The sequence below is a fragment of the Motacilla alba genome, chromosome 1A (assembly GCF_015832195.1).
Source record: "Motacilla alba alba isolate MOTALB_02 chromosome 1A, Motacilla_alba_V1.0_pri, whole genome shotgun sequence".
Lineage (NCBI taxonomy): Eukaryota > Metazoa > Chordata > Aves > Passeriformes > Motacillidae > Motacilla > Motacilla alba.
This window is the reverse complement of record NC_052031.1, coordinates 66,227,795-66,247,458: the sequence shown is the minus strand read 5'-3', so window position 1 is coordinate 66,247,458 and position 19,664 is coordinate 66,227,795. Positions and strand designations below refer to the sequence as shown.

At 44.5% G+C, this 19,664-nt stretch overlaps 2 protein-coding genes across 5 annotated transcripts in view; one reads left to right on the top strand and one right to left on the bottom strand.

The window, feature by feature from the left end:
- Window positions 1-587: 587 nt before the first annotated feature.
- On the bottom strand, window positions 588-16,133 carry CCDC77 (coiled-coil domain containing 77). Of its 2 annotated transcripts, XM_038153028.1 has the most exons (12): window positions 15,974-16,133; window positions 13,206-13,661; window positions 11,025-11,241; window positions 9,380-9,522; window positions 7,776-7,872; window positions 6,452-6,509; window positions 5,607-5,701; window positions 4,519-4,667; window positions 3,952-4,192; window positions 2,981-3,106; window positions 2,743-2,895; window positions 588-950 (listed from the first exon to the last, which is right to left on the bottom strand). In XM_038153028.1, exons 1-12 carry the CDS (start codon window positions 16,003-16,005, stop codon window positions 804-806), a joined length of 1,914 nt encoding a protein of 637 aa, XP_038008956.1. In that variant the 5' UTR covers window positions 16,006-16,133; the 3' UTR covers window positions 588-803. The 2 variants fall into 2 exon arrangements, with proteins under 2 accessions (XP_038008956.1, XP_038008959.1); XM_038153031.1 differs by lacking the exon at window positions 13,206-13,661 and having other exon boundaries at window positions 773-950.
- A 5-nt stretch (window positions 16,134-16,138) lies between these two features.
- KDM5A (lysine demethylase 5A) overlaps window positions 16,139-19,664 on the top strand; it is a 54,877-nt gene continuing 51,351 nt past the window's right edge. Inside the window, exons 1-2 of one of the 3 annotated variants that reach the window (XM_038153026.1) lie at window positions 16,139-16,314; window positions 19,183-19,260. Coding sequence is in view for 2 of the 3 variants with exons in the window: in XM_038153027.1 (XP_038008955.1) it covers window positions 17,224-17,388; window positions 19,183-19,260 (243 nt within the window). In the remaining variant the exon portion in view is untranslated. Of the gene's footprint in view, window positions 16,315-17,162; window positions 17,389-19,182; window positions 19,261-19,664 lie in introns of those variants that run through there. The other 2 variants (XM_038153027.1, XM_038153025.1) reach the window with 2 other exon arrangements.

Here is a 19,664-nt window from a genome sequence, read left to right as displayed (position 1 = left end):
TACAAAGATAATATGGTGGATAAGGAAGATACTAGGTACTCTTTATTATGGATTTCCTCTTCATGTTAAAAAAAACTGTGAGGAAGGGGAAGAGAAGACAAATTTCAGTTGTGTATCACCTCCCTCCCCACCAAGCACTGAGAATGCATGTAAATGTTGCTCATCCTTGCAGAAGAGTTCTATAATGGGTTATCTTTTCCCACCATATTAAATCAGTTAGGTTTGTTCCAATTAGGTTAAAACCAAGCAAATAGGAGCCATTTAAAAATAGTTATCCTGTCCAGGAGTCAAATGTAAGACATTTTAGTACAAACTTTTTATATGAGAATTTCCAGTTACATCCTGAAGTGCTAAGCACCAAAACATTAATCATATGAACTATTTTTAAAGCTGCTTTTCACATAGGAAAATGTCAGCCAAAACTCAGATCTTCAACTAGATCCTTCTATGATTAATAATTTCATTATAACCATGTATGTGATTTATAATACACTCCAAATAAAGGCAAAGGACAGTATACACTGATCCCTACCACAGATAGGAAGCTACAGTCACACACACACACTCCTGATGTATCAGTCATCATGTACTTTTAAAGTCAGTTTTATCAGGTGCCATCTCTCAGCTCAAACAGCAATACAGTTTGGTACATTAGGAATGGCTCATGTACACCTATGACATGAACAGTAGATTTCTTCCACCTTCTGTTGATGGATGCCAGGAAACAAACAAGCAGGAGCTGTTCTATTCAAGTCTAGCAATGTCCTATTCCTAAAATTAGGATGCCAGCTAATAATTCAGCTTCAGCAGTGCCGTAGTTCATCCTCCAAGATGTAGATCTTTGTTTTTAAGTCTTTCAGTTCTCCTTGAATTTTACGTGTTAGTTTGTTTCCTTGGCGGATCTCACGTAGAATTGCAAGATCCTGGTCTGGTCCCAAATTCAAAGCCACCTAAAAACAAAAACAGATTAAGAAAAACAAAGCTGTACAGAATACAATTTATGGAGTATTATGGTAACTATATGAGGGAGAGAACTCTAAAGGAGACCCTCTGTAGCCAGCAAAGAGGATGTGTGAGTTAATAGCGCTAGGATAATCCACATCACCGACAGAAATGTGCTCCAGAACAAAAAATGAAGAACAAAGCTTTCATATAATATTATGTTGCTGTATTATAGTACTAGCAAGGAAGAAATCTTAATAGAATATAACCATGCTGACTCATAGCCTATTGACTCCTTTCTAGTTGCTGTATTATTTAGAGACACACAAAAAAGGGCAAGTTAAAGTACTTATCAAGTAACTCGTATCTAGTTCTAAGTTCCTCAGGAGATAAGATGACATTTTATCTTTTGCTATTGCAACTACAGCTGTTTTAACTGCTGTGGCTGACCTGCTGCCCTCTGAACTGCACAGGATTCAAGAGCAGTTCCAGTCCAAAGCCTTGACTCAGGCAGTGCCTGTACCGAGCTGAATAAAGGCTGCTGGATAATCAGAATTCCTGATGGCAAGCTGGCCAGGGCTGACATTTCCTGTCACCCTGCAACTGGATAGAGCATGCCAGCCCAGCCACTTTCAAGGGCACAGCATTGGAAGCTGCTCTAAAATCCCTCTATTCTCTCGACTCACTAGGGTTTCTTATTGTGCCATCATGTAGTTCTCAGCCAAAAATTTTAATGTGCAAACCAGGAAATTTAGTAATCTCTAGTAATTTTGACCTCAAGTGAGGAGAAGGATTGAATGATCACTCTGGAGACTTCTTGCAAGTGTTTTGTTCCCCTGCCCTCTTGTGGTTAACAGTGTTAAGAAATTGAGAATACAATGAAGAGCACACCCACAGATATAAAACATACAAGTCTCCAATAAAGACATCATACACACTTTTCCCCCTCGTTCATATACTGCTGTTAGTTCTTAAGAATAAAGTTCAAAAATCCACAGGCCATTAAAAAAAAAACAAACCCAAAACCAAAAAAGCCTAACAAATTGAAGCCTTTAATCAAAATAAATGCATTAGTCTGCATAAACTGAACTGTGCATCAAAAGCACAGGAAAAGAAGGAATCAGTAGCACTGCCAGCCTCCTGCAGGAGAGTCTAAACTGTGCCAAGATCATCCTCTCAAGCATATTATAGATAAATGTCTCATCCTTAACTCCAAGCAACATCAAGGCTGTGCCTTTCCCTCTAGGCTGTTCTGATGTTCATCTACGCACCTGGAAGCTACTACAGACAACACAGCTTCAACTTCCAGCCACTGCTTCTGCAGTATTTTTTTCCAAGTCACAAATGACATACTAAAGTAATAAACAGAGTATTCACAATACTTAAGACAATGATCAACCTCTCACTGGAACAGAACCAAACACTATGGGTCTCACAAAGAAACAATCATTTTCTTTGCAGGATAAACTTCTGAATCAAACCACTGCCTTGCAATTTTGAGACAGCTAAGTAAGCTACAGGCAGCACATAAGAACTTTTGAGAGTGGAAACAAAAACACACAGCTAATGTATAGCAAGGACAGTTCTTGGAAAGCTTGATGCCTAATTGGTAAACAAAGACAAATCTTTTTTGCTTTGTAAAATACAGAGGAGGCAAGTTTTGTCAGATACTGACATTTAAAGGCACACTTGGAAAATGAACTATTTCCTTAACCCTAGAGGAATACTACATTAAATACTGAGAAAAATCTCTATAGGATAAGCCCACAACAGCCTGCCTCAGAAAGACTTAGCTGTTACCTTATAAATCTTCTTCTCTACATCTTTCAGTTTCTGCTGAAGCTGTTTAATGTCATTCTTGAAGCCCTCTACTTCCATACTACGACGTTTTTCCAAGGCTTCACATCGCTGAGTCATCAGTTTCAGGCGCTTCCCCATCTTTTCTGTGCGTTCCTACGGAGAGGAAAACTCAATAGGCCATACAAAATAAATGCTGCAAGATCATCACACAGCCAGCAGATGATTGCAGACCAATTACCTGAAAGAGTTCTTTGCCAGCATCTCTCTCCTCACGGATCCTAGCCACCTCCCCTTCCAGGGAGACACACTGCTCTCTGTACATGTGTGACAGGTGTTTTTCCTGCACTAGCTTGTCTTGCAGTAACTAGGACATAGGAAGAACAGAAAAAATTAACTCAAGACTGTGCTTACAAAACTTCCCCTGCCCTGGACAAGCAAGTATGATGACACTGCCAATATGAAAAGTTAACTGGAACTAGAGGTCGTAAGTATGTGAGGACAACATCCTAAGATCAGTCCCATTACCAAAACATTTGAATTAAATTACCAGTTTTGTATGACTGCTCATCATTAAAAATGACATTCAATGAATGCTGTGACTCCCATTTCACAGCTGCTTGCCCAGGACTGCATTTCAGAGGCACCTGCATTCAGAGGTAGTAGATGGAAACAACTCCCTATTGCCTGTTGACTTTCCAATTCCTTATTCTGATCTCCCAGCTTGTCACTGCAAGTGTAGTGGAAGAGGAAGAAAAATTCAGACTGCTAGAGAAGAGCTGGAAGACATAATAGAGAGGACTCATTTTCTCCTGACAGGATCAAGGAAGATCCAGACACTGCATTCTAAGACCATTAGCTCAGAGCACTTACAGGAACAGAGAGCCACAGGCAGTCAGCAGGTTAAAAACTGTTGGCCCCACTTATCACATGGCTTACAGAATTTGGGAGTTTTTCTGAACATGAAAGAAACTGACAGTGACATGTTACCATAAATCCTAACTATACATTTTATCTGAAATTTGAAGGTGATGTTGACTTTGAAGCAGGAGGCTTTTTTATTTAGATTACTGCCAACAACAATGTAACTTAAGGCAACCCAGTACAACGTTGAAACTGCTGCTAGTGACTGTATTGTGCCAAAGCCAAGGTGCTTGCAATTTTCTAGTCAAAAACTGTTAAAGAGTGCTCTACCAAAGACAAAAAATTTACCTTTATTTCTCTGCTGTGGAGTTTTGAAGCTCCATCACTTGCTTGAAGCATCTTCTTCAGCTCTGCCTGCTTCTTCTGTCCTGACTCTGTGCTGAAAGCAAGATGATCCAGACCTTTGCCAAGTTTCTTCAACAGACTGTCCTTCTCTGCCATCCATGCTTTCTCATTGGCCCTGGCATCAAACTTGAGCTGGAGAAAGTCCCGGGTACTCTCATATAAGAGATTTTGGGTCTTATGGAGCCTGTAAAAAGGGATCCCAGTGGAGTTAACTTCTTTCCTAGTGCCTGCCTTAATTTCATCAGTCATCACTTCAAGTTGGAAGAAGCACAGGAGAAGACACGTGGTCTAAATGTGAGTTTAACTCTTCTCATCTAATGACAGAAGTGCTCTTCTCCCAATGTGAGAGAGGATTAGTAAGATTATTCCACTCATCTTCCACACACACTACCAGATGGCTGCATAATTTGCTTTTCTGCCTGCTGCAGAAAGCAACACACTGAAAGTCATAACAATTCTATTGCTCCCTCTCATCTCATGACTACATCATGGTCATGCTCTCACACTCACTTCTCTGTTATAGCTTTTATCTTTTCCTGGTCCTTCTGATGCCGGACCTCAGCTTCCTCCATCTGAATCCGCCTGTCCTCGAGCAGTGCCTCAACCTGTTCCTTGGTTAATCGTGTCTGTTCTTCTATCTGAGCCTGCAAGGCCTTCACCTGCAAAAGCAAACAAAGACATTGTAGAACAAGACCTCACACCAGCTCTGCTCCTGTTAAATTCCAAGATTTAGATCAAAAAACTGTACTTGATAACACCTTTGGCAGTTCTAGTTTCTCCATCTTTTGTTTTTGTTCAAATGCTAAGTATTTCAAACAACTGAAGCATTTTAAAAAATCATGCTGTAGGCAAGAGAGGCATACTATAAGGAGCAACATTAGATTGTTAATATTTTTATATTGTTCAGATTTAAATTGCACACATCTAACAAATCCTGTGGAATATTTAGAGACGCTTCCATACCTTTGCTTGAACAAATAATATTAATGATAACAACAAAAAAAAACCCCAACCACCATCAATATCTGCTGTACAACTTCATCCATTATTTGTTTGATTTATCCTTCCTCATACTTGGCATACAGCTTCTGGCATCTTGCCCAGTTCACGATTCTGCACATTATCTTTCATTCTGTCATGCTACCTATAGCTAAACTTTTATGGAAGTCTAGAAAAGGGAACAGTTAATTGTATCAGTGCACTTGATGGGGCTGCCTAATACTGTCTCAAACACATGGCTTTCGTCAAACTTCCACAAAACACCCAACCCTGCACATCTTCAGTGGGTTTAATGTAAATTCATACCTGCTATCAAATTATGGGACATAACATCAATTACACATTCTATACTTAAGGACAACATATTTCAGTTGACACTACTTGAATATCTGCTTACATAAAGCTTCCAGAATCAGTTCTTAAATTTACAGCAAATAAACAGTTAAGTGAACTGACAAAGTGTGAATTCATAGTAAGAAAGATGCAGGGATTTATGCAACTGGTACATCTACATCTTATCTTAAGCAGACAGAATAATTTTTTTGTCATAATTTTCTGCAAGCCAGCAATTATGTCCATCAGTCAGCAAATGTTTTTACCTGTAGTAGAAGTATGTCCCCATCTTTTTGCTCTCTCCCAGAACTTCTGAATTTCTCTCCTTTTGCTGTTGGTTTTGAAGTGCTCTTCTCTGTACCTATTGAAGAAATTTAACTGAAGTAGGAAAGGGTTTTCCAATGCACTTGCAATACCTTCCCAAGCATGACATATTCGTGTTGTGGTGGGCCAACAGGAACAGCAGAAAGATTTCCACTGCTACAGTCACAAGGACTTCTAGGAGGGCTAGCTGAAAGAAAAGAATTCTAGAACTTCAGGTGATCACATACCTTTATCCCCTCTATCATACTGCAGTATTTAAGCACCCTCCTAATTTTGTTGGCACATCTAGAAAGAAAACTTGACATGTTTTCTTGAAATAAATTATGAACAGGCAGATACCACAGCTGCACAAACATCAAGGCTTGAATGAGTTTTGAGCTTGTTGGCTAATTTCAGTCAATTTGATGAAACAATTATTTCAAAAGAGAAAATCAGTATACAGGCATATGAAGCCACACTACTGTCTGCACAAAAGGCAAGCAGAACCTGACAGCTTGGAGTGGCTGTGGCAAAGGTGCCTGCACAGTTCCAGAAAGTCCACATTAAGGTCATACAGCCTCCTCCTTAGCTAACCTGATGTGACCCTGATGTGACATGAGAGCCAGCTAAGGCTATTTTAAAGGATGAAGGGAAGCCAAGAGTACTGCATGGATATGTACAGAGACATTTAGGGAACTTTATGGAGATTTACCAAGGCATTAACAGGCAGGAATTATTTTGGCATACAGGAGACAGACACACAAGAACAGCAAGAGCTGAGCTGCTGTTACTCAGCTCGGTGTGGTACCTGTGCTAGAAACATCATCTTGTTCTTGGATCTCTGCTGGCCTTTGCAGAACAGTAACCTACAGAAACAAGACAAATGCACTAAGCATCTACTTCCCCAAAGGTGCAATGGTCAAGAACCTTAAAAACCTTAAGTTAAAACAAGATATCCAAAAGAACAGCATTACCTTACTTCTACCACAAGACAAGGAAGACATTACATTTCACGAGTGTAATGCCCACGTTGAAAAGTTTCCTTGACCATGGCTGAGTTTTACCATTACTGCCTCAATATTTTTCACCAGAACAAGTGGAAAGTAATTCTGCCTTTGATGGCTTCATTAGGATGAAAATCAGCACCCTCAGCAGGAAAAAGAGCATTTTGGAGACAGAGAGAAGAGGAAGGTGAAGATGTTATTTCCTTCTTTTATACTCCTCCTTGTCTCAGCAAGTCAGAGAAACATGAAGCTTCATTTATCAGCACATTCATTCAAGATACTGAACAAGCCTGAGATAGAAGCTAAGTGATAAAAATACTGAAACAACTGTTGAACTGAAACCCACCTAAAAAAAAGGAGGCCATGAAAGAGGAGGTTATAACCCCAATGCTTATCTTTAGGTTGATATTACATAATTGGCTTAATTTTAGAGCTACCCTAAATCAGGAATTTTAAAGCTTTTGCAAGATTTTTGAAGAGCTTGAGCAGTGCAGAGCAACCATGAACAACACAGCATATTTCAGCCTTTTTCTGCACCTTATTCCAAAATAAAACCTATATTCCCATCACAGTCTCTGTACATCCAAACCACTCATGACATTGCACATCATATGTGCTGCCATTTAAACAACTCAACATCACTTCTGAAATATGCAACACAACGTTGTCTAGAGTGGATGATTCTTGAGCAATCTTCAGCCCAGAAACTGCTGCAGCAACCTTGACACATTCTCCTTTACTGAAGCTCTAAGAGACAGGCATTCTGAGACAGCTGAGCTTCTAACACTGTGCCTGGCCATTTGCTGCACTTTTTTTTCCCTTTTGTGGTGTTCTTGCCATCTTCTTGACAATCATTTGCCAGATGACTTCAGACTTGTGCCTGACATTCCAGAGGCTGAGCTGGAGGCATGTTTTGAAGGCAGGAGGAGGCTGATGCTAAGAGGATCTACTTTCATTGTGCTTGTTCTTACTTACCTTTATACTAAAGCCTTGCTACAGACCCCTCTTGCTTTGGGCTCATTTAGTAACCTTTGGCTTGTGGGACAGATCTGGTCTGTGGTCAGACTCTGGGATACAGATACTCAGGTTAAAATCCAAAGAGGAGATCTACAGAAAAATGGAACTTGCCTTATGTGGAGGCTCCTTATGAAAATATGTAACTTCTCCTTCATCTGCTCCCAGTAGAGCCAGGAGTTGTTGGATCTTTTTCCTGTCCTCCAATTCCCTGGAATACAAAGGAAGTGAAAATAGAAAACTAGACAATAGAAAATATTCAAAGAGAAGGAGATTTTTTAAAAATACATCATGACATTGTGACACACCATCCTCTTGATGCTTACAAGTTTTCCAACTTGTTACAGTTCCTGAGAATACTGCTTTAAAAACAAGATCCCAAAGACATTCCTGATGTTCCCAATACAAGAACACCACCAATTATGCTGAGACTGGGGGGCATTTCTCTTTTCAATTATGACAATACTAGGTAGGCTGATACAATAGCACTGGTGAAAAGAATTTGCATTAAGAGTTATGAACTACCTAGAATTCTGTCAGATTGCAAGTGTCCACTGTTTATAAAGCAAACTACATTAAGGGCTGTCTCAGACTTTTTATTACACTCCTGAGAAGTGTCACAGCACACCAACACATGTTTTAAGTTCTTAAATCTTGAATGGAAAAATTCATGCTGGAGCACAGAAAAAGAGTGAGGAGAAGTAGCAGAGACAATATGTAATGAATTGACCACAACCCCCACTCCCTCCCACCCTGTGCTCCTCAGGAGGAGGTAGAAAATTCATGAGTCAAGTTGAGCTGGGAGAAGGGAGGTGTGGGGGAAAAGTATTTTAAGATCTGGGTTTATTTCTCATTATCCTACTCTGATTTCATAGAATGGTTTGGGTTAGAAGGGACCTTAGAGATCATATAGTTTGAAGCCCTTGCCACAAGCAGGGAACCTTCCACTAGACCAGGTTTCTCAGAGACTCATCCAACCTGGCCTTGAACGCTCCCAGGGATGGGGCATCCACAGCTTCTCTTGGCAGCCTGTTCCAGTGGCTCACCATCCTCATAGTGAAGAGCTTCCTGACAACAACTAACCTAACCCCCCTCTTTCAATTAAAGCCATTCCCCTCATCCTGTCACTACATGCTCCTGTTTCCCCTCATCCTGTCACTACATGCTCCTGTAGTAGTCCCTCTCCAGCTCTCTTGTAGGCCCTCTAAGTGCTAGAAGGCTGCTATAAAGGCTCCCTGGAGCCTTCTCTTCTTGAGGCTGAACAGCCTCTACTCTCTCAGCCTGTCTTTGTAAGACAGAGGCTCCAGCCCTCTGGTCATTTAATTGTTAATAATTTCCCCCAGTTAAATCTGTTTTGCCCATGAGTCTTTTTTTTTTTTTCCTCCCCTGTCCAGCAGAGGAGGTGAGTGACAAAAGATGCCTTGGTCTTGGTGGGCACCTGGCACCCAGCCAATGTCAACCCACCAGAGACAGCTTCAATCAAAACTTCACGTTCAAACTGGTAACACCCAATTCAAATCTGAACCAATGTTCAATTTCTGCTCTTCCTTCTACTACCAGAATAGGAGGAATAACAACTGGAAACATTTAGCATCCCAACAGATCGCACTGCACCTCCACTGGTATGGTTCTTAATAATTGCTGCTCTGAGAACTCCAGGTCTGGCTGAGCATGAATTGCTGCTGGCAGTGCCTCAGCCCCCACACAAGAGAGCCCACCTGAGTTTCAGACGGTCATTCTCCGAGTACAGGCGCAGGACCTGCTCCTTCTCCTCGAACAGGTACACCTGCATATCACTCAAAGCCTTCTGCAGCTCTGCAATCTCCTCTTCCAAGTGGCGGACTTCCCACTGCAACTGGTGCTGAGTGGAGACAACAAGGGACTTGAAATGCAACAGAGCACTGGACAACACTTACAAACTGCAAACTGCTTGTGCTCTGAGTCTGGAACTGGGACAGAACAGCCAGCTCAAGAATTATTTTATTCTTCTAGGATATTTGACCAGATGAGGGCAGCATTTGAAACATTGGAAAAAATTATTTTAAAACGTTTCAGCTGGGAGTTCAGAGCCCTGAGAATCACTGCCCCTACACAACAGTGAAATAAGGCCTCAGCTTGGGTCTCCAGTTTCCAGTGGTTGCATTTCCACACTGGTGGTCAGAGCAGGTATGGGGAGTCTGACATCAACAAAAACCTAGCAAAGCCTCTAACAGCATTTACTTTTGAAATAAATCACTGAAGAATGAACACTAAAATATCTGTATGGTTTAGGAGTGAGAAATCCAGTTGGTTTCTATATTTCATTTTTTCCACCTGGTATAGGAAGCTGCCAACCACTCCTGTATGAAAAAAAAGCATTATTCTGCAACCTGCCCCTCTTTTTCCCACATGACAGTAAGATGTACAGTACCTACTTCCCCCAAGGACTTTCAGGCTGCTTCAAGCATGGCCACTGCTTGAGGAGGAACCTCAATCACCTCAGAAGTGACTGTTTTATTCCCAAAGAACCATCCACAATTACAAAGATGACTGCTAGGCAGATACATGCTATAGCCTGTATCAGGGCACTGCATACCTTGCAGATATTCTTTAAGATTTCTTCCTCTTAAAAGGCAAATTTTTAGATTTCTACTTAACAGCTTATGGCCAAGCTTATAAATTCCACTGCAGTAAATACGAGTTATACCCATAAGTCAAAGCCTATTAAATTTGGACAAAAGAGCATTCCTTCAATACAAGAAACGAGGGAAAGAAGCTGGACAACATGGGAAATGAGCACCTAAACTCAGGCCTTAACATAAAAAAAAAAAGGCAAAATTCCCACTGTGAAGATATAACCAAGCCATAATGACTTTTGAAGAACATCCTACAGGCATGTTTCTGTTTGATTTGACAAAGGACAGACAGCTAGATCTTAAAATCAACCACCAAAATTTACTTATTTCTTCCTAGCTCTACCACGTTGCTGGTAAATCCCAAGTGTCACCCTGATTTTCTAAGACCTTGCTAAGCCTTCTGATGTTTGCATTCTTGTAACAAACTTTCTCACACACAGTTCTGTAAACAACTTATGTTTTGCATTCTTTCATGGAGGAGCAGAGAATTGATGGACTCTTGGTCTGTCCAGTGTCATTGGAGAGGTGGCACTGTCACCCTCCAATCCACTGTCACTTTTGGAAAACTAAATGTTGGAGTCAGAAAATAAAGGTCCCTCTTTTTTGTTCACCTGGAGAGCAGCAGTGTCCGTGTCGTCTTTTCGTGTCGTATTACGACACCCAAGACTTCTGTGCCAAGTTTTCAACTGAATAAAAACACTAAGCTTGTGCATGTAGTCCAACATCGTTCAAAAACTCATTTCCTAACCTGTTCATCATAGGCTTGTTTGTATTTCTCCAGCCTTTTCACCAATTCCTCATGTTCCTCATCGAAGTCAGCGATCTTCTTGCGGTAATATTCCAGGAGCTCGTGGGAAGGGTTCAGATGGGCCAAGCGCTCGCTGAGGGATGGGAGGGGAGGGAAATCCTCCTGACTCGGACACCGGGACTCAGCAGATCTCGAAGAGGCACGGGGGCTTGGCAGCCTGGATAGAAACAGTCTCTGATGACATGTAAGCTTCAGACAGGAAAATTAAAACATTTTCTAAAGTAGCTAAAATGATTTTAAATTTTTACACAGATTGGCTCAACTGCTCTCTGGGTGTGGGGGTTTCAGTTGTCGGTTTCTCTGGGTCTGGATTGAAGGCACTTGAGACAGTAATTCATGTTCAGACTCAGGCGTTTATTATTTCTTATCAGTAAAACAGTCTCACTACTGTGAGTTATGCAGCTTTTCATTAGGAGGCACAAAATGGCCAACAATCTCCTGTTACAAGGTCTTTTAAGACTAAACTATCCAATGAAGAACTGACACCTAGGTTATTTTCCCTTTTAACCCAATAACTGATCCCTGGACACCCGCAATGCAAACTTTTCTGTCCAATCACAAAAAGCCACCCAAACCCAAGAAGAAGGAAGAAGAAGCAGCATGAAGAAGAAACCCAGGATGACACCCTGTGCCCTCCATCTTGCTTCCATCCCAAAAAAATCCCAAAAACCTCAATTTCTCACCAAGTGATGCACCTGCACTACTCTCTATAATCTATTTCACACTTTTGTGGATTCCAGTCTATCTTGAAGTCCAGGAAACTTTCTCCATGAATGAGGGTCAAAGTCAGTGCTCCCCTGGGGGTCAGGGCACCCCAGAGCAGACACAGAAATATTCCCAGTGCCCTGGGGTTCCATATCTGGGTATTCACAGGAGATCTCAGCATTTAGGAGAACCAAGAACTTCGATAAAGAGCAGCTTGCAGGTGAATTGAACTGTGGAGGAGGGCCCAACCCATGGAAAAGATAAAAAAAGATGTTATGGAAGCAAAGCCTCGTACATTATTTGGGGAGGATGACTATGAAAAGAGGAGAAAAAGAATAGAAGGATAGAAGTCAGGGGATAAAAAGTCCATTTCTGTTCTATTAGCAGCAGCAGCAGCCACTGCGAAATAAACAGGAAAACAATCTATGACAGTCACTGTCTGACATGCAGAGACAAAAACACTTTCTAAAGACAGAGTACTGAATGAAGATCATAATTCAGGCTAGCTAATGCACCAGCCATTATAATTTAACATGGAGGTCTAGGAGTCTAGGTGCTTTCCTTTCTGGTGAACTTGATGTTCTCATCCAAATAGCTTGTCCACCCTCAACACTGAAATAGAAGCTGCCAAGTTCTTGAATCTTATGTTGAAGTGCTACATGGAAAGCAAGTCAATGTTATATAAATCAAATCAAGGATATGTATAAATTACATACTGTATTTTTCCTCAAAACAATATTTAGTGCATTCAAACATTTTAGTCTGTCCAAACAAGCAGCAAATTTGCAAATACAGCTGCAGAGTTAAAAAAAAAAAAAAACCAAAACCTTAGTAAGGGTTCTTTTCATTATTGATATGACACTTTTTTTGTAAATGCTGCCACGAGTAACAGAAGCCAAGAAGCCTCTTGATTAAAGAGCTGCTTAGTCAGAACGTGGTTGGGGAAAATCAGGAATTTTGATGAAAAACTGATTTGGCAGGTGACACTGAGGCAACGATGACCTTCATGGAGCCGCTCACCAAAGCTGCTCGGATCAGAACCCCAGTGCACATCCATGAAAACTCTGGGCACTGTAGGAAAGCTTTAAATACGCCAAAGCGTGAGTATTGCGTACAGGAACTTGCTGTAGGACCAGAAACTCCCTGAACATTGCACTTGGAGAAATAACACGAGAAAGAAAGAGGTAACCCAGGCACAAGGTGAGCGTTGTACTGCCCAAGAGCAGCAGAAACCAAAAGATGGAAGAAGGAAACACAACAGGCACGGGAGCAGACCCAGAGGTGCCCTCGGGCAAACCAGGGAGGAAAAGAAAAGACTTCTACCAGGCAGGGAGGAAAGGGCTCCGGGAGCCTGTCCGCCAGGGAATACGGAAAGGGCTCCGGGAGCCCCGGCAGCAGCAGCCCCACGCTCACTACCTTGGGCAGCGCGGGCTCCCCGCAGCGCGCTCCGCTGCGCTCATCGCGGCCTTGCGGAGAGCCGGGCCGTCCATGGGTGGGGGAGAGCGGCTTCGGGCACCCCGGTAGGCTGGTGAACGGGGGTGCCCGGCGGGAGCCCCGCTGGAAAAGCCCCGGGATGGAGGTCCCGGGATGGGGATCCCGCCTCCGCCTCCGCACGGCTCCAACGGGCGAGCAACGGCCGCACCGGCCCCGCCGCGGCTTAAATCGCGCGACGCCCCGCCCCCGCGGCCTCCTCCAATCACAGACAGGCTTTCATGCGGGGCCGGCAGCCTGCGCCAATCAGCGCTCGCGATACGGGCGGCAGCGGTTCCGCGCCGGGGCGTCTGGGAGTTGTAGTTCCGGGGCGGCCGGAGGGCCTGCGGCGGGGCGCGGGGCCTGTGCTTATGGAGCTGTGTGTGAGGGCAGCGATTCGGGCTGTGGGCAAAATAAAAGCAACCTTTATCCGCACCAGCAAAACACGCCACGCAAAACGCCCCTTTTCCTTTGTAAGTGGCCTGGCATTCGGAAGCAGCCACAAGAAGTTACCGGCACAAATTCTGGCTGAATTGAATGTGTTCTTTAGGTCACCCTGGTGCCTTTTAGCCTCCTCACCCTCCTCATGTATCCCCAGTAGTACATAGTAGTAGTGTTGCTATTTATGCACCAAACGAGTTCCTAATTTATTAGGAGAAATGGAGAAATGTAGGAGAATAACCAATTTTTATTTATGCACCAAACGATTTCCTAATTTATTAGGAGAAATGGAGAAATGTAGGAGAATAACCAATTTTCTCAGCAATAAACCAAGGTTCTTTTTGCCTTAAGACTTTGTTTAAAAGACATGGACTTTCTGTATAACGAGAAAAAAAGGCTTATTTACAAAACCACGAGGTTCTTCCCCATCACAATTTGCAGCTTCCCTGTGAGGGGAAGAGGAGGGACAGGCATTTATCTCTTTTTGGTGAGCAGTGACAGGCCTCGAGGGAATGGCCTTGAGAAAAACACCAATCGCTTGGGTTAAAATTTTAAAAGTTTAATAGAAATAAAGTAGTTATAAAAATAGTCATAAAAATTAGAGCAATAAGAATTCGGACAATCAGAGTTAGGAGAATAAAGGACAATAAAAGCAAACAACTACAGATGTCTGGCACCCTGCCATAGAAACACACCTTGCTAACAAAGGATTAACTCTTAAAAGCAATAGCTTGTTGCATATTCATATATTTTATACATGATGCAAATATTCTTTTCAAACAAAGGGCGTTTTCTGGTTATTGTCAACTTCCTCCCTCATCTTGTAAATCAATTGTCTTGGTCCCTCGAAGTCTGGTTCTTCCTGATAAGGAGGCAATAATTCTTCCTTTGAGGTTTTTTTTTTTGTGTCTTGTTGCTGTTATCTCTCCTTGAGCTAATTAGAAAAAGTGTCTTACATCACATGGTTTCTGTAGCCTAAAACTATATTCACCACACTACTTAAAAGGAGGAGTACAGCTCTACAAAAAAGGGATTAATACAGCATTACTTTCCAACATAACACATATAGTATTCATTTTAATATTTCTGAAAAGCCAATAATGTAATATGCATTTTTTGCAGCCTGAAGCTGTGCCAGGGCAGGTTTAGGTTGGGTATCAGGAAAAGGTTTTTCCCCCAGAGGGTGGTTGCGCACTGGAACAGCTCCCCAGGGCAGTGGGCACAGCACAGCCTGCCAGAGCTCAGGGAGTGTTTGGACAATGCTTTCAGGGACATGGTGTGACTCTTGGGGCGTCCTGCACAGGGCCAGGAGCTGGACTCAATGATACTTGTGGGTGTCTTCAAACTCAGAACATTCCGTGACCCTGTGATTCTCCATCAAATCAATTTTCTCATGAAACAGAGAAAATAGCAGGGTAGATAACTTCTCCTGGCAAAGTCCAGAAGGCTGCTGTCAGGGACTGGCTCTGATGACTCTTGTAGGTTGGTCTCTTCCAGCTCAGGATATTTATGATTCCCTGGCTTTGACACGGGGCTCTCCCCACTCTCATGGAGCACCTGCACACATTGTACGAGGGGCTTTGGTCTTCTCTCAGGGAAACAATAAATAACCCCAGATAACCAAGGAGAACAAAAACTGACATGGAGTACACGTGGACAGGTGTTTTAAAGGCCAGTAGCCTCCAAACCAGAGCAGGTAATAGAGAAAAGCTTAAAATTCTCTTTTTAAAAGGATCTCTTGCAGAACTGATGAGAAAAACGCCCCCTTGGGTCATGTGGGATATTTAGGTTTTGCTGCTGCAACATTCCCAACATTGCCTCCCAGAGACCTCGACTAGCCTAAATATCTTAACATAAAACCAAAACAACCTTGAAGAATCTACAGCAAAAGACTGGATCTCAAAACAAAGTTTTGAGCAGGAGAATTTTCCTTCTGGTATTCCTGGCTAAATCACTGCTTATCTTAGAAATCGGGTACATGGTGATTCTGTTGTGGGGAATACAAGACACATGTATTTCCTCAAAAGAATCTGGTATAGCTCATCAGAAGAGAGACACAACCAAATAATACAAGAAAAAGGGGAAAGGAGCTTGTAGAAATGTATAATTTTTAGATATTAGTAAGGAAACATCTCCATCCCACTTGCTTATATAGTCCTACATAAAATTATCAAGCGTTCATGTCAGAATCCCCCTTTGAAATGCAAGAATACTTAGCAACAAGACAATAACCTCAATTTGCTCCATGTTTTCTAAGATCAGTTTGGTCTTACCTGTAACTTCTCTTAAAATTAGCCATTTGCATTGGACGTGTGTTTCCCACACGTAAAATGTGGGTGGCACCTCCTTAATCTGGCAGGGAAGTGACGCAGAGAAATGTTTTAATCTGCGTGCAGCAGATCTTGTAAAGCCTCCTGGTAACGGGAGGAGGGAATTAACGCTTCCTGAGGCTGAAATAGAACAGCAGCACGGAGGTTGGAATAATCAGGAAGAATAAAGTGAAACGTGGCATTTGGTAGACAGCGAAGGCGCAGGTCCGGTTAAACACGACATACAATTTATTTGGTTAGAAAGACATACAATTTACTTTGGAAGACTGGGTTGCAGTGGATAGGTAAGAGATACAGATTTCTCTGTGACCATTGACAGCACCCGAGGGAATGGCCTGAAGCTGTGCCAGGGCAGGTTTAGGTTGGGTATCAGGAAAAGGTTTTTCCCCCAGAGGGTGGTTGGGCACCGAACAGCTCCCCAGGGCAGCGGGCACAGCACAGCCTGCCAGAGCTCAAGCAGCATTTGGACAACGCTTTCAGGCACAGGGTGTGACTCTTGGGGCGTGCTGTGCAGGGCCAGCAGTGGGACTCTGCGATCCCGGTGGGTCCGTTCCCCACTGCAGCGCCTTCCCTCGCCACCCACCGCTCCTGAGGGCAAGGCCGGGGGCGGGGCCCGGGAGGGGGCGGGGCCCGGGAGGGGGCGTGGCCTCTAGCGGCGCTCCTGACGTCCGGCACAGACAATGGGCGACGCGGCCCCGCGGATCCGGAAGTGTATGGCTTGGGTTTCGTCGCACATTCCTCCGCGGCGGAAGTGTGGGTGGCTCCGCCCTCCCCGGTCTCCGGTCCCTCCTGCCCCGGCCCAGTGCCCTGAGGGGCGGCGGACGGGGCGCATTCGCGCTGGGATCTGTCGCGGGGGCGTTGCCGGGAGCGGCAGGCGCGGAAGCCACCGCTCCGGGAGAAGCGCGGCGGAGGGACTACTTTTTGGATCGGAAGGAAACGTGCGAAAACTTCCGGGGAGGGCTTAGAAAGGCGCGTCACTTCCGGCGGGCCGGGACGCGAGGAGCGGGGCTCGGGCGGGGGCAGCGGTCCCGGCCGGGACGGCGACGGCAGCGCTTGGCAGCGGATCCCGCCGCCCCGCCCGGCAGCGCCGCCGGGGGATGCGCCTCGGTCCCCGGCCCAGCCCCTGAGCCCCCCGGCCGTCCCTCTCCGCCCTGCGCTCCCGGCGGCGGCGGCGCCCCCCTCCCCCTGCGGCCATGGCGGGGGGCGGCGGGTCGCGCTATGCGGCCGAGTTCGTGCCGCCGCCCGAGTGCCCCGTGTTCGAGCCCAGCTGGGAGGAGTTCAGCGACCCGCTCGGCTTCATCGGCCGCATCCGCGGCCTGGCCGAGAAAACCGGCATCTGCAAGATCCGGCCCCCCAAGGTACCGCCCGCTTTGGCGGCTGCGCCCGGGGCTCCCCGGGCGGTGTGAGAGCGGCCGGGCTCTCGGTGGCCGGGCGGAGGACGTGAGGAGCCGGGCAGGCCGTTCCTCCGCGCTCGCTCGGGGTTTCGTGTGTCGCTTTCCATAGGCCGCGGTGTCCGTGCCAGGGACGCCGAGGAACCTGTAGAATCTTTGACCTCCGAGCGCGGCTTTGTAGAGGCTGCTTTGGAGCAGCTGAGAAGCGAATAGTGAGTGCGTGGCCGTGCCCGGCACTTCGTGCTATTTTTACTTCCAAAACGCCTGCAGTCGCCTTGTGAAAGCTGGGAAGGCTCTGTAGGTGAAATCGGGCGTTTGCTCCGGGCGGGGAAGAGGGAGAAGGAAGGGTATTTGTTCGTTCTGGATCATTGTTCATAAACACAGTTTGTGGACTGTTAAGAGGAGGACGGCCAGCCTGTTCGTGTACGGGCATCGCGTTTGTGCGCGGCTTTCAGGAGGCAGCAGCTCAATCTCTCCGACGGCTTGGTCCTTACTTAGGGTCCCCTGCACCGTGACCCGGCAGGGCAGGTCATCGCAGGGAGAGCATCGGGCAGCTTGGCAAAGGCACTGAGTTATTAAAATACAAATAAACTTCAAATGCGGTTGTTAATAAGAGGCTTGAAAGCAGTGAGAGAGGTAAAAAACCTGGAAAGACAGCCTGTGGCTGAGAACAGTGTGGGTATGGGGGTTCTCCTGACCTGTTTTGGTTCCTGGAATGTGTTCTGTTCGTTTAATGACACGGTGAAAACTTGACCTCCAAGGGGCTGCCCTTTCTAAAATAAGCTGCGTAGCTCAGGTTGAGAGGCCACAAGGAGCAGATGCAGATCCTGTTCATTGAGGATAACTGGAACTTTGCTGACCGTTGGATGCATTTGTGTTCCCCTGAGGCTGCTGAGCTGTTTGCCTTGCAGGGTTTCACGGGTCACACATGTCAGGTCGATTTGCAACCTGCGGTAATTGCTAAATCACACCTTTCATGCTACCCTGAGTGATTAATTGCTGTTTCCTGTTAATAGAAGTTGTAAATATTTAAGGCTGTGCTCGAGGCCTTTATGTGCTGCAGCAGATTGTGTGGCTTGTCCACCTGTAATGGCGTGTCCTTCCTGCGGTGTAGTCACTGCCAGGTAGACAATCTGCTGTGACTGAAGCCTCCCTAAAAAGTGCTAAAAAACTGAATTATTTGTTTTGATGTCGTAACGTGATTTTGAGAGATGGGGCTGGGAGGCACTTGTGGTTGCACTGACCCCTGAGAGTGATTATTTATGGCTCCATTTCTGTTAAAGAATTGGGCTCCCCACTGGTGGTCTCGTCTTTATTGAAATGACTGTAGACAAGCAGAAGACCATTAGATGTGTTATGATGAGCCCGATTTAGTCTTTGTTGCTGTTGACACCGAGGATTTTTCAGTGTGCAGGACATATGGATTCTTTATTTAAAGTAAATAAATAGCCGACCAGCTACAGCGTGTATCTTGTGTTTGAGCTTAGCATGAGGTAATGCATACTGAGATGCTTTCAACCTTATTTTCTTTGACATTTTTGAGTCTGTGAGGATCTTTCTTCGGAGTAAAATATGGTGGGAGGAACATTGTTGTATAAGCACAAAAATGTCTTAAAATTGGAAAATGATATCACCAGTTGTTCTTAGAAACTAATTTACTATTGGAAGCTTGTTTACTCAGGCATTATTAGGGTGTTTTGTTTTGTGCATTTTTCAGAGAAGTTTCTGGAAGCAGTAAAATGTCTTTCTGTCTCTGTGTAGGACTGGCAGCCTCCATTTGCATGTGAAGTACAAAGTTTTCGTTTCACTCCACGAATTCAGCGCCTGAATGAACTGGAGGTGAGCTTTTCCACTGTTGATATAATTCTGTGTTTGCCTTGAAAGAAAGAGGTCTCCCTGCTTGAGATTTGCATCTTGGCAGGTTTCTGGATGGGGGACACTTTAGAAGCCCATGGACCATATCAATGTTTATACTTGGCCGTGGCAGAGTTTGTATAAAATAACTCTCCCTCGCTTTGAGAAAAATCTGGGTTTTATTTTATTACCCACCGTAACCATGGGAGTTTTTCACTTTCACCTGGTAGTGTCTAGAATGAATTCCAAATATCATGTGTGTAGTAGGAGCAGCCAGTGTCTAGCCTTAAGAGCTCCACAGGCAATGATTTTTTCCTCATAAAATATTTCCTGCTGCTCTGATGCCTCTGGTTACCTCATACTGTTGTGATAATGCCTTGTAAACCTTA